We start from the raw sequence: 14487 nt of genomic DNA, 5'->3' as shown, positions 1-14487 counted from the left end.
GGGTGTGTGGATAGATGAATACTTGGATGGATGGATGGATGGATGGATGTATGGATGGATGGATGGATGGGTGGAATGATGTGGGTATGTCTGTATGTATGTATGCGTGGGTAGATAATGTATGGATGGGTGGAGGGTAGATGATGTATGTACATGTGGATGGATAGATGGTGGATAGACGAATGTATGGATAAACAAATGGACAGATAGATGTATGGAGGGATGGATTAATAGGTAGATTGGTGGGTAGATGGATGAATGATGGATGGATGAATGGACGAACAGGTGAATGGATGGATGGGTGAAAGGATGGATGATGGATGGATGGATGGATGAGTGGATGGGTGAATGGATGGGTGGATGGATGATGGATGGGTGGATGAATGGATGGGTGGATGAATGGATGGATGATGGATGGATGGAAGGATGAACAGGTGAATGGATGGATGATGGAAGTATGGATGGATGATGGATGGATGGATAAATGGATGGATGATGGATGATAGATGATGGATGGATGGATGATTGATGGATGGAAGGATGAACAGGTGAATGGACGGATGATGGAAGGATCAATGGACGGATGGATGGATGAACAGATGAATGGATGGATAGACCGGTGAATGGGTGGATGATAAAAGGATGGATGAATGATGGATGGATGAATGGATAGATGGATGAATGATGGATGGATGGAAGGATGAACAGGAGGTGAGCGGATGGATGATGGAAGGAGGGATGGATGATGGATGAATGGATATATGGATGAATGGACAGATGGATGGATGGAAGGATGAACAGGAGGCAAGTGGATGGATGACGAAGTATGGATGATAGATGCATTCATAATGGATGAATGGATGGATGGATGGATGGATGGAAGGATGGATGGATGATGGAAGGATGCATAGATGATGGAAGGATGAATGGATGGATGGATGTACAGATGAAAAAGTGAATGGATGGATACACGGGTGAATGGATGGATGATAAAAGGATGGATGAACGATGGATGGAAGAATGGACACGAATGGATGATGGATGCATGGATGGATAAATGGATGGATGGATAAATGGATGGATGGATAAATGGAAAGATGGATTGATGGAAGGATGAACAGATGAATGCATGGATGATGGAAGAATAGATGGATGGATGGATGGATGGATGAAAAGTGAATGGATAGATACATGGGTGAATGGATGGATGATAAAAAGATGAATGATGAATGAATAGATGGACAGGTGAATGGATGGATCATGGATGGATGGAAGATGGTTGGATGGATAGAAGGATGAACAGCTGAATGGATGGATAATGGAAAGATGGATGGAAAGATGGATGAAAGGATGGATGGATGGAAGGATGGAAGGATGGATGGATGGATGAATGGATGGATGAACAGGTGAATGGATGGATGAAGAAGTGAATAGATTAATGAATGATGGATGGATGGATTGAGGGATAGAAGGATGAACAGTTGGATTGAAGATGGAAAGATAGATGGAAGGATGGATGGATGGATGAACAGGTGAATGGATGGATAAAAAGATGGATGGATGATGGATGATGGATGGATGGATGATGGATGATGGATGGATGGATGATGGATGGGTGGAAAGACGAACAGATGAATGGATGGATGATGGAAGGATGGATGGATGGATCGATGGACCCACAGGTGTATGGGAAGATGATGGAAGAATGGATGGATGGATGGATGATGGATGGATGGAAGGATGAACAGGTGGATGGATGATGGATGGATGGATGGACAGATAGATGGATGATGGAGGGATGGATGGACGAAGGGATGGATGGATAGATGATGGATGGATGGACGGAAGGATGGATGATGGATGGATGGATGATGGATGGGTGAATGGAAGGACCCACAGGTGTATGGGAAGATGATGGAAGAATTCATGGATGGATGGTGGATGGATGGATGGATGGAAGGATGAACAGGTCAATAGATAGATGACGGAAGGATGAATGGATGGGTGGATGGACAGGTGAATGGATGGATAGACGGGTGAATAGATGGATGATAAAAGGATGGATGAATGATGGATGGATGAAAGGACAGATGGATGGATGATGGATGGATGGATGGAAGGATGAACAGGTAAATAGATGATGGAAGGATGAATGGATGGGTGGATGGACAGAGAGTGAACAGCACAGGGGTCCTCCTGCATCCCTTGCCACTCACCTGGATGTACAGGTCCACCAGCTCACTCTGTCGCAGGATGTAATAGATCTTCCCTGCTTGCAGCCAGGCATGTGCCTCCTTCTCTTTCTTCTGGAGGTCAATGAAAATTCCCAGACTTCGTTTGGTGTAGTCCAGAGAGGATTTGTAGGCCCTGGAATCACTGGAATCAGACACAGGTGTCAGAACAAGGGCTCTCATCCTCCTGGAACCAGTCTGCCTCCTCTCGTGGGTCTGGTGACAGATGAATCTGGAATGTGAGGACTGGGAACGGCCCTCTTGTATGTGCAGTGTTCTGCCCTTCCCAGGCTGCTGGGAGGGCCAGGGTGAACACACACGGCATGGAAAAGATGAAGGACATCCTTCTGAGGGAATCGAGCATCATGCTGCCCTGTGGCAGGAGGAAAGTGCTAGTCCATCTCCCCTGCCTCCCAGATATGGCCTGTGTCTTCTCCAGACGCACCAAGAGCCGTTAGTGTTCAGAGGCTATCTAGGCCGATGGTTCTCAAGGTGTGCAGGCATCACAGTCACCCGGAGGCCTGTCCTTATAGCTTGCTGGCCCTGCCCCCAGAGCTTCTGGCTCCACAGGCCTGGGGCAGGCCCTAGAACTCCCACTTGCCACAGGCTCCTAGGTGACATGGATGCTGCTCTGCTGGTCCAGGGACTACACTTTGAGAAGCATGGCTCTAGCACACTGGCCCATTTTCCTTCTGTGAACCTGAGGCCAAGACTGGAGCCAGTCTCCCGGGTCCCCATGGAATCTGGCCCCTTCCCTGCTCTCTCAGTAAGTCCAACACTTGAGGGGCTGTGACTGCAGCAATGTCACCAGGCCCTCTGGGTGGGGTGGCCAGGGCCATGGTTACCCCACCAGGTCAGCATGCTCGGGGGAAGCCGAGTGAGCCACATATGGGACGTGAGACCTTGAAACCCTGCCCCGGGGAAGCAGGTGACACAATTGGCTCTGTCTTCTGTGGGAGAGAAGCCACAGGTGGCTGCTGTGGTCACATTTAAGGGGACAGATGAAGGCCAGGAGTCAAGACTCAGGGCAGGCAGAGGTCAGATGACAAAGGCCACCATAGTAGGAAGAACAGCCCAGAGTGCACGTACTGTCTCTGCTGGGGTTGAGATGACCTTTGACCCAACAAGGGAGACTCAAGCTGGGACTCACAAGCCAGCAGCAGCCCTGGGACGACCCCAGACCCACCAGCTCAAAGCATCTGATGCCAAGGAACCAAATGATCCAAAGGAAAGGGGCTGAGGAGGCCCTGGGCCAGCTTCCCTGTGCCCCCCTCCCTGCCACCCCAACCCCCTTGCTCCCCTCCACACCCCCACCACTGCAAAGCCAGTCCTCACCACTAGGTGCCCAGGGACAGGTAGAGCTGACTGGTGGTCTCCAGGAGCTGCTCTCTCCAGCACCTGGTTGGCCACCTCGCGGGCAAGGGAGAGCTGGAACTCGTGGTAGATGACACACTGGGTCTCGCTGGGCATGACGACGCTGTAGAAGTAGCACAGCCGCTGGACGGGCCGCAGCTGGCCTGGGCAGAAGGCAAAATGGAAGACGTCAGCCTCCCAACATCGAAGCGAGGCTGGCTGGGTTCAGAGGCCCCTGCTCTGTGCTTGTCTCTTTCACACCTCTGTGAACCTGGGCCCCATAGGCAGGGAGCCTGGGCTCAGACAGGCCATGCACCTGTGCAAGGGCAGGCGCCGAGCACACCGTGACATGGGCACAGCTTGGTGCACATGCTCATGGTACAGGCCGGCCTTCTTTACAACTCCCAGGGCCGAGGTCCTGGCCAGGCTCGGCCCCTGCACCAGGCCATCTATTTCTGCTTCACAAAGCCCCTCTGGCCAGGACCAGGGCCACCTTCAGCCTGAGATGATGAGACCAGGGACACAAGTAGCCCCTGTCGCAGATGGAACCCTGAGAGAGCAAAGCCAAGCATCACGTCTGCCACACACGGCATCATGTTGGGGGAATGGGGTTCAAAGCCGGCCCCTGGCATTTCCACACATGCTTCTCTCATGCAACAAGGCTCCAAACCCACAGGCTCACTGGCCTCTCCCAAAGCCTGGGCGCTGGGAACGGTGGAAAGCTTCTGATTTTCTAGTGTCAGAAACATTCCGAAGATTAAGGAAACCAGGTACGCCGAACGGACATCTGTCACACACGCCCCCCAACAACAGTTGAATACACAGTCCTCTTGAGCGCCCATGGGACATTCCCCATGACAGACCATGTGCCAGGCCACAAAATGAGCCTCAGTGAAGGGAGAAGGACTGAGACCAAAGCAGAGGTGTTCTTCAGCTGTACTGGCACGAAACTGGAAATCGACAGTGAAGGAAACGTGGGAAATTCAAAAATATGTGAAAACTACACACTCCTAAACAACCAGTGAGTCAAAGAAGAGACCATCAGGGAAACTGAAAATTAATTTGAAAAGAATACAAACAAATGCACAGCCCGGGCCAGCACGGTGGCTCACACCTCTCATCCCAGCACTGTGGGAGGCCGAGGCGGGAGGATCGCTTGAGTCCAGGCGTTTGAGATCAGCCTGGGAAACATGGTGAAATCCTGTCTCTATAAAAAAAAAATACAAAAATTAGCCGGGTGTGGCGGTGCACATCTGTAATTCCAGCTACTCAGGAGGCTGAGGCATGAGAATGACTTGAACCTGGGTAGAAGTTGCAGTGAGCCAAGATTGCACCACTGCACCCCAGCCTGGGCAATAGAGCAAAACTTAAAAAAAAAAAAAAAACACAGTGTATCAAAAACACCAAGATGTAGCTAAGGCAGTGCTGAAAGGGAAATTTATAACTGTAAATGTCTACATTCAAAGAAAGAAGAAAAATCTCAAATCAAAAGCCTAACTTTCCACCTTGAGAAACTAGAAAATGAACTAAACCCAAAGTGAATAAAAGGAAGAACATAATAAACGTGAGAGTGGAAATGGGAAGTAAAAATACAGAGAATGGAAAAACAAAAGAGATAATCAACAGAACCAAAAGTGGGTTTTTTGAAAATAATAACAAAATTGACAAACCTTTCACCAGACTGACCAAGAAAACAAAGATGGGGCACAAACGACTAAAATCAGAGACTGAGCACCATGGCTCACGCCTGTCATCCCAGCACTTTGTGAGGCCGAGGGGGAAGGATCGCTGAGGCCAGCATTCAAGACCCCCCTGGGAGAACATGATGAGACCCCATCTCTAATAAGAATAAATAAACAATTACAAACCCAAGTTTCTAAAATCAGAAATGAAAGAGGAAACATGATTGCCGACCTGACAGAAATAAAAGGATTCCATGAAAACACTACGAACAACTGTACACCAACAAACCAGACCATCTAGACACAACAGCCAAACTCTTAGAAGGACACAAACTACCGAAAGTGACTCAAAAATGACCCCAAGGAAGCATGTGGGGTATCAGCCCCGCCCTCGGTCTCCCCGACCGTTCAGCTCAGGGTGGGGAGACAGGGAAGCATGATCCCCGTTCCCTGGCCTGCATTTCCAAGTCTGAATCCCCCAGCACCCAGGGGAGGGCCTCGTAGGAGGAGGTACCACAGGCTATTGTGCCAGGAGCCACCGGAGGCTGCAGTGGGGGCTGGGGCGCTGGGTTCCTGGAGGGTCTCCTTCCAGTCACAGAATGTCCCTGGGGAAGAAGCCTGGGTCTGAACCCCCCAACCCTCCTTGGGCAGATGTGTGGGACCGGGGCCCCTTCACACGGTCCTTTCCAAAATCTCATCACTCCTAGGGCCAAGAGTGGGTGCCAGGCCTGTGCTGGGAAATGAGCAGATTCATATTTGGGCACAGCCCCTGGAGCTCTGGTCCAGGCCACAGGAGGCACCTCTGAGTGGTGTCACTATGCCATGACAAAGCACTGCAAGGCAGAGGGGACTCAGCAGTATCCCTTGTCTCAGCCATTTCCCTGCACTCAACTTCCTCATCTATTCTCTGCGGCCTAGATTTCGGACAGCCCTGCCCACCTACTGTCCGTTCACTGCTCGGTCTGCAGTGACTGTTCGATAGCACTCCGTGGCTCCCCAGTGCTCTTGGGGAAAAGGCCAAGCCACAGTCTGAGGCCCCAGGCCCTGCTTAGCTCTCCAGAAGAGCTTCTCACCATCCAGCACCCAACCCACCCCCCTCCCAACTCTGCACCTCCCTGCATAAGCCCTGTTCACTCACCCCCACTCACACCCCACTTATCTCCGCTCCCACTTCCGTTCACTCACCCCCACTCACACCACACTCATCCCCACTCACACTCCCGCTCACTCACCCCCACTCACACCACACTCATCCCCGCTCCCACTTCCGTTCACTCACCCCCACTCACACCACACTCATCCCCACTCACAATCCCGCTCCCTCACCACCACTCACACCCCACCCATCCTCACTGACTCACCCCCACTCGTTCACCCCTGGGCCTTCACACAGGCTACACCACCAGCCCCTCATCCACACCTATTACTTGACTAAATCCTCTCAACCCTCTGGTCCCAGACTAAAGAGGCTTCCCTAACCCGGGGCCAAGTTCTGCCCCGCCATCACGCCACTCACCCTTTTGTGGCTTCTCTGGCCTGAAGCTCACATTCCCATGCTCAGCACCTCCCTCCCGAGGACCCCACAAGCCCCATTTGTGGGTGGGGCCTGGCACACTCAGCACGAGCTGCTTTTGCGTGAACTGTTCTGTGGCTTTGGGCAATCACCCGCCCCTGTGTCCTCTGTGAAGTGGGATGACCGGTGCACAGGGCTGCCGAGATACCAAGCAAACACAGGAACAAGAATTGGCGTTCAGGGCCTGGCTCACGGAGGGGCTCCAAGTCCCAGCTCAGCACAACATGCCTTGATCCCAGGGTTATGTCTAGGGATTCCCAGCACGCAGGACTTTCCGTGCTCAAGGCAGGATGGTCCCTGGGCAAACCAGGAAGAGCTGCCTGACTCAGTAGGGCACAGAGCGGCTGGCCCTGCATGGGAACGGCCTGTCTCCAGGGCGTTTGCCAACATCTTCTGCTGGCCATGACTCAGCGCTTTCGATGGTGGAAAAACCACCACTTGTTTCCGAATCACAAACCCCAGGTGTGCCCTGACCCAAGTGGCCCCAGAAGGCGCACAGGAGGAACTGGGGCACTCACTCTCCACGTGGTCCATCTCCACGGCCACCAGAAGGGCCCACTCGTAGTAGCCCTTGCACTGCTGGGCCGGGCCCTGGCGGGTGAAGAGGTAGCCCAGGAGTATGTGGGTGAAGTCCCGGCCACACTCCCCACAGGGAAGCCTCGAGAACAGACGTACAGCCTCCAGGAGGTAGTGCTGGGCCAGCCTGCTGGCACCCGCGTGCAGGCACAAGGTCCCAAAGTTGGCCAGCACCACTGCCTGGTTCCTCCGCTGGCCCAGGTCCCAAGCCACCCGTAGGGCGTGGTAGTAGCCCTCGGCTGCCTGCCTCGTCTGGCCCGTCCTCTTCAGAGCCACGGCCACCAATGTTGGCAATCACACCCTCCTGGTCCTCGCTGACCACCACTGCATCCTGGACAGACTGCAGGATGTTCAGGGCCACCAGGCTCTGCCTATGAAGCACATGCAGCCAGGCCAGGGCCACCAGGAAGTCCACGATGGCACGTACTCCGGCAACAGCACTGGCTTCCACCGCCTGCGTCATGAAGGTGATGGCTGGGCCATGGTAGCCATGGTGGCTGTACGGCTGGGCCAGGCTGGCGTGGAGAAGGTCGCACAGCGCCTGGCCTGTGCCCGGGGTTAGGGAGGCCAGCGCTCGCCTGAGGTAGTGGGAAGTCTGGGTGGGGAGGCTCTGGGGCTGGAGGGCGTTCTGAAGCACCAGGTTCACGTTCCTCAGCGAACCAGCCAGCAAGTCCTGTGTCCTCAATGAGGCCACCTTGACACAGCTCAGCACCAGGTGGGGCAGGCACTTGCGGCTGTAGATGTCAGCCAGGAGTAGGCAGCAGTCTGAGAGCCACGCAGCGTCTGGGGCTCCCGAGTCCCTGTGCAAAAACAACAGCTGCTCTAGGAAGGGCAGGGCCTCCTCAGGCTGCTTGAGGTGCACGTGGTGCCTGGCCAGCAGGAAGCAGGCCCGGGCCTAGGCCTGCTGGCTCTGGCCACCCACCGCCCACTGCAGCCCCAGCTGCAGGAGCTCCCCGTCCGCCTCGGTGCTACAGATGTGGCCAGGCGTCCCCAGGAGCAGGGCCATGACTCTAGGAACCACCTGTGTACACTTCTCCCGGTTCTGCTTCCAGTAAATGCTGGCCAGGTTGGCGTACACAGCCACCACCAGGAACAGGTCCCCGAAGCTGCCCTCCAGGACCCCCAGTGTTTCCTCCAAGTACACCCGGGCCTGGGACAGCTTGAGCCTCCTGCTGCACAGCCGCCCCAGAAGGAAGCAGAGCCTGGCCAGGACCATGAGGAGGCCACCTTTCTTGGCCGCCCCTCAGGCCTGTGCCAGGCGCCCAGTCAGCTCCTCTTCATCGCTAAAGCTGCTGAACATGCTGCTCAGCCATGGCAGCGCCAGGTTGTACAGGCCACAGAAGCTGGCCTTGAATCCAGAGGTGTTCAGGAACAGCAGCAGTGAGCTCAGGGTCTCTGGATCCTCCCAGTTGTCCTCAGCTTCCAAGCAGAAGGAGGGCTCCTCGGGGTCCTGCAAGCTCACGTTGCTGGATGCTACACAGAGATCCCAGGACGCTGGCTCCTGGGGGCAGCCTGGGCAGGTCTTGCATTGTTCCAGAACATTCTTCACCTTCGGCAGGGTCTCCTGTGGCTCTAGGCCCAGGCAAGGTGGAGGTATTTCTGCAAGTCACAAAAACACCTAGAAGATTAGAGTCCAACAGTGAGTCCTTGGTCCACTTGGGACAGGATCCCCGCATCCCCGTCCTCTGTGTCCCTGGCGCAGCTTGCCATGAGCCCTTGAGAATTATGCGCAATGCAAACCCAGGGTCTGGAGCACGTACGATCTCCGGGGACACAGAGAACACGCAGGCCCGTGGCCCGACTCTCCTACAAAATCACCCTCCTGTCCTGCTTTGTCGCCACCTCACAGCATGGTTTTAGGAGACTATGTCAGCTCAGTGATCCCTCAGAGATGCCTTTCCCTTTAGATAGAATCAAAGCCTTCTAACTGGACCCATGTATATGCAGCACTACAACTACAAATTTAACTTTTGTCAGCATATTGGGCCCCCCGGTGGGGTACAGGAATCCATGAAATCCTCAACAGCCAATCAGAGCTATTGATCAGCTCAAAAGCTGCTATGCAAAGTTGGTAAAGCCACCGACGGCACAGGACAGGGGTGTTGTACCCATGTACCCAGCTCCGTGCAGGGAAACGGACCATCCCTGCAGGAAGGATGGGAAAGCTTCCAGGCCCCTGTGGCCACCTTCACCTTGGATGGTCTGAAAACCTGAAGCCCTCGGTTCCTAACAAAGGCCAGCCTGCTCAAGCAACCCACTGGTGCCTGCTGGCTTTGGTGGATTCCTAGCCAAAGCCCCCTCCCAGAGGTGAGCAAACAAGCGCATTTCCTGTTGGAAAACCTGGGATGAAAGGAGGCATTACTGGAAAGGAAAAAACCTAGATTTAAACAGACCCTCTGTTTCAAGCTCACATGCAAAAATTATTTTCAATACAAACTGCCTCCTTATTCATCTGTAAAGCCTTGGCATTAAAAAATAAATAAATATGATTTAGAGGCAAATGTGACTTGACTACACTAGGTGAGCTAAGAAATCTCCCCCACCCGGCAGAGGCCCACAGCCCCTCCCAGCCACTACCCTGGCCTCCGGGGCAGCTGGAGAGCCACGTGCCTTTGCTCCAGAGACTTTGGCAGAGGGTGGAACCACCCCCTCCCCGAGGCAAACATACAACAGCCTTCCCTTCCCCACTGGCTTCCCGGGCCTCCTCTGGGACCTTGTGCCTGCATCCCGAATGTACTGGGATGGATCCCATTACCAGGGAACTTCCAAGGGCCCTTGGTGCATTCACATCACCAGGCTGTCCACATGCGGGCCCTGTGTGAGGGGAAGCGACAGAGCCGCAGAGGGGAGATGGGAGAGCCTCCCTGAATCAGCCCCTCAGGAAGGAGCAGACCCTTCAGGGACCTCAGTTGAGGCCCCTGCAACCTAAGGCTCTGAATTCTGCTACCCGCTGAGGGCTGTGTGGCCTCCCATCTCTGAGGCAGAGCACAGGGCAAGCTGCAGCTTCTCCAGGTCATGAAAAAGGAACCCACAGCTACATGTGGGCCCCAGCAGTGGAAAGGATGCCCCACCTCGGTCGGGGACCAGGCGGGGGTCAGCATGTTCATTGGAAGAAGTGTGGGACCCCACAGCCTCCAGTGCCAGAGTAGACGGGAGGTTCAGGCCCACCTCAGGCGACGTCCCCCAAGCCCCCAGCCCGCACCACAGAGGGGTGACTGTCGCATCCAATGCCCACTGTACTCAGCTCTGTCCCCTCCCCCGGTGTTACTCCAAGGCCCAACTCATAACCAGAGGAAGCCTGAGCCACTGGCAAAACCCACCTTGTTCCTGCGGCTGCTCGGTCACAGCTTCCTCTACTGAGTCTGCCAAGGGAGAAAAGAGAAGCAATGAACACCCCCAGCCAGCACCTCTGCTCCCATGTCAGGTTGAGCTGGTGTCGGTGTTGCAGGGTGAGAGCATTGCAGGGTGCAGGGGTTGAAAGTCACATCATCCTCTTCCCTCCTGGATCATGGGAACAACATCACTGGGGGGTGGACACTTTCTGCGATACTGGGAGTAACATCGTCTTCTGTGCCTTGGAATATTAAGGGCAATATCATGGGGGGCCGTGTACATCTTCTGCAATATTGGGAATAATATTATCCCCTCTCCCCATGCATACTAGGAAAGATATCAGAGTGGGTGTTCACCTCCTGCGATATGGGGATTAATACCATCTTCTCCCCTTCTGGATATCAGGAAGAGTATCACACGGGGGTGTACGGTGTCTGCGATACTGGGAGTAATATCAACCTCTCAGCCTTGGAATATTAAGAAGAATATCACAGGGTGGATGTACACCCCCTACCATATTGGGAGTAATATCAGCCTCTCCTCTCCATGGATAATAGGAACAATATCCCAGGCTGGATGTACGCCTCCTGCTCTATGGGGAGTCATATCCCTTCCAGGGTACTCATAACAATATCACAGGGCGGGTGAACACAGCCTGCGATACTGGAACTATTATCATCCTCTCCCCATCTGGATACTAGGAACCATATCACAGAAGAGCTGTACCCTCCCTGCGATATTGGGAGTAATATCATGTGCTTCTTCCATGAATATTAGGAGGAATATCACCGGGTGGCTGTCCATTCATTGCTATGTTGGGAGTCATGTCATACTCTACCACCTGGATATTAGGATCAGTGTCACAGGGTGAGTGCACACCTACTGCGATATTAAAACGAACATCATGTTCTCTGTCCCTGGATATTAGGAACAACATCACAGGTAGGTGTACACCCCCTGCAGTATTAAGAGCAATAATATGATTAATTAGTAAACATCAATGATCGATTTTAATAATTACCAGGCTGATCTCGAACTCTTGACCTCAGGTGATCTGCCTACCTCAGCCACCTAAAGTGCTGGAATTACAGGCGTGAGCCACCGCGTCCGGCCAACACTTCTTGACATCTCTTTTTGGACCTCAAATTTAGCATGCCGAAAACACATTTCTGATTCCCCCTGCTATAACCCACTCCTCCCATAGTCTTCCCGATCCCAATAACAGCATCTCTAGTCTTCCAGTTACTCAGGCCAAAATCCTTGACATCATCCTTAAAACTTCTTTTTCTCTCTCTTGTCATCCAACCCATTTAAACTCTCCTTTCAAAATATATGCCAGACCTAACCACTTCTCACCTTCCTCATCATTTGCAACCAGGTCCAGCCCTCATCATAGCACTTTGAGTTACTGCAAAAGCCTCCCAATCGCCAGGCACAGTGGCTCATGCCTGTAATCCCAAGCACTTTGGTAGGCCAAGGCAGGTGGATCATCAGAGGTCAGGAGCTCAAGACCAGCCTGACCAACATGGTGAAACCCCTCTACTAAAAGTACAAAAAATTAGCCGAGCATGGTGATGGGTGCCTGTACTCCCAGCTATTCGGGAGGCTGAAGCAGGAGAATCACTTGAACTCAGAAGACAGAGGTTACAGTGAGCCGAGATTGTGCCATTGCACTCCAGCCTGGGTGACAAGAGCGAAACTCCATCTCAGGAGGTTAAAAAAAAAAAAAAAGCCTCCCAACCCACCTCTCTCCTTCCGCCTTTCACCCTGCCCTGCATTCTACCTTCCTCTCTCAAACATTTCAGAAAAAAAAAATTATATCCACAGAGAGAGAAAGTACAAATGGGGTGAAATGTTTGGGGAATCTGAGGGAAGAGTATATGGGAATTCTCCGTACTATTTTTGCAACTTTTCCATAAGTCTGGATTATTTCGAATTGAAGAGTTAAACAAAGAAAAAACAAAAAACAAAAACACTATCTCCCTTTGTGAATCCATCCTGTGTTTCCCCTGGCAACTTAACGACGCTCTCAACTAACACATCTATTTTTTCATAAACACTAAAAGAACTGTTACCTAGTTTTGATTTTCTGTGCTTGGCAGTAGAAGTGTGTGTGTGTGTGTGTGTGTGTGTGTTTCATATATGTTTGTGTGTATATATATGTGTGGGTTGTATGTGTATAGAGGGAGAAATATATATGTGTATATATATAAATATATATTGTATATTTACAATGGTAATGTGTATATATATAAATATATGTGTGTGTGTAGATATATATAATACATACCCCATAGCCTGTCCTTAACCAGTTCTAAACTTAGTTGGAAAAATACATACCTAAGCAGAGAATTTCAATTTAATATAATGAATATTATGATAGAGGAATGTGTTGCTATGGAACACGCTGCTAAGACACAAAACCTCCTAGATGGGGCAATGAATGAACGAAGTTTTCCACCTATAGGCACCCCCTCTGATATCCCCTCAAACCTTTATAGTTATATGCATTTGCTTCACCCAGGACCCTCATTTCATAACGGTTAGTCCTAGAGCCTAGCAAGTTCCTACTACAGCTGGCACACATATGCCCTTCAAGAAACAGTGGCGGAGTGAATGGCGAGTTAAGAACCATTTGTCAGCCCGTTCTCAGCAGTACAACATGCACTGGTATGCAAATTATATTTTTGTTGAAAGCAACAGCAGGATCACAAATTATCTTTCCAGAGAAAGCAAACCTCAAAAGCTTCTTTACCCTACTAAAGCACATTATAAGAAGCTCCGCTTATATAAAAGAAAACCTCCTCATTCGTTATCAATGGCATGTAAACCTAATAAGCCTCCGTCTCTGATGACATCTCTTCCATCCCCAGGGCTAGATAAAGGAGGTTCCGGAAACCCTGGTAGTTGTGAAGGTGGCTCCCAGCTCTGACAGTCTTGAACCCTGCGGGCGCGGAGGTCACACAGCAGAACAACAACAGAGGGAAGCATCATCAGACTTCGAATATGTTTGAACCAGAGATAGCAAATAGGCTGCAGCCAACCGAAAACACCAGAGATTCATGGTGGCCACCTGAGAGGTTGTGCTCTTAAAAAACAAAAATAAAAAATAAAAATTAAAAAATTAAGAAAGGAAAGGGTCAAGAATCCATCAGGTCTGACTGAGACGTGTATCAGTGACTAACACCCCGTATGGCAAAAGTACTGCGGTGCGCTTTGGGTACTCACAGCTTCAGCAGTATTCAAAGGCGTTTGCTTCCCTAAGACTAAGCCACGGGAATACCCCCAGCAACACTGCCGGGAGAAACGTCTCCCATGGATTTGGCTAGAAATACAGTTGTCTTTAACAAATTAACACTGAATAAATCCTGACTTATTAGAGCCTATGAGAATGACATTCTCAATGATAACAGTTATCACTACAATCTCCAAACATCTGCGATCCTGCAGGGAGGAGCTGTGACAGTGCAGGCCACATGTCCAGAATGCTTCCCAGACTGCCTGTTACAGAATAAAAGAAATGAATCCCCCCCCCAAGAATGTCTTCACTCACATTTAGCCAGTTGTTCCTTTGTGTGCATCTCTGTGCTAAAATGGCCATTCTTCCCCACAGCCTGAAGTCATATGCTAAAATAAATGAGACTCACATGAAGTCAGAACCATGCAGATGCGAGGAAACCACCACAAAGGAAATGGGCTGGAGAGTGTGGCCAGGAGGATGGTACTTCCCAGGAAGCAA

At 51.6% G+C, this 14487-nt stretch overlaps 1 protein-coding gene across 1 annotated transcript in view; it reads right to left on the bottom strand.

The window, feature by feature from the left end:
- LOC135967595 (SH3 domain and tetratricopeptide repeat-containing protein 1-like) overlaps positions 1-14487 on the bottom strand; it is a 33123-nt gene that overhangs the window by 2086 nt on the left and 16550 nt on the right. The window contains 6 exon segments of the mRNA XM_074018076.1: positions 2217-2376; positions 3570-3619; positions 3621-3748; positions 7358-7700; positions 7702-9014; positions 10736-10777. Of these exon segments, the coding sequence (XP_073874177.1) occupies positions 2217-2376; positions 3570-3619; positions 3621-3748; positions 7358-7700; positions 7702-9014; positions 10736-10777 (2036 nt within the window).

The sequence above is a fragment of the Macaca fascicularis genome, chromosome 15 (assembly GCF_037993035.2).
Source record: "Macaca fascicularis isolate 582-1 chromosome 15, T2T-MFA8v1.1".
NCBI classification, from domain to species: Eukaryota; Metazoa; Chordata; class Mammalia; order Primates; family Cercopithecidae; genus Macaca; species Macaca fascicularis.
The sequence above is the reverse complement of the archived record's forward strand: the minus strand, read 5'-3'. Positions and strand labels throughout refer to the sequence as shown.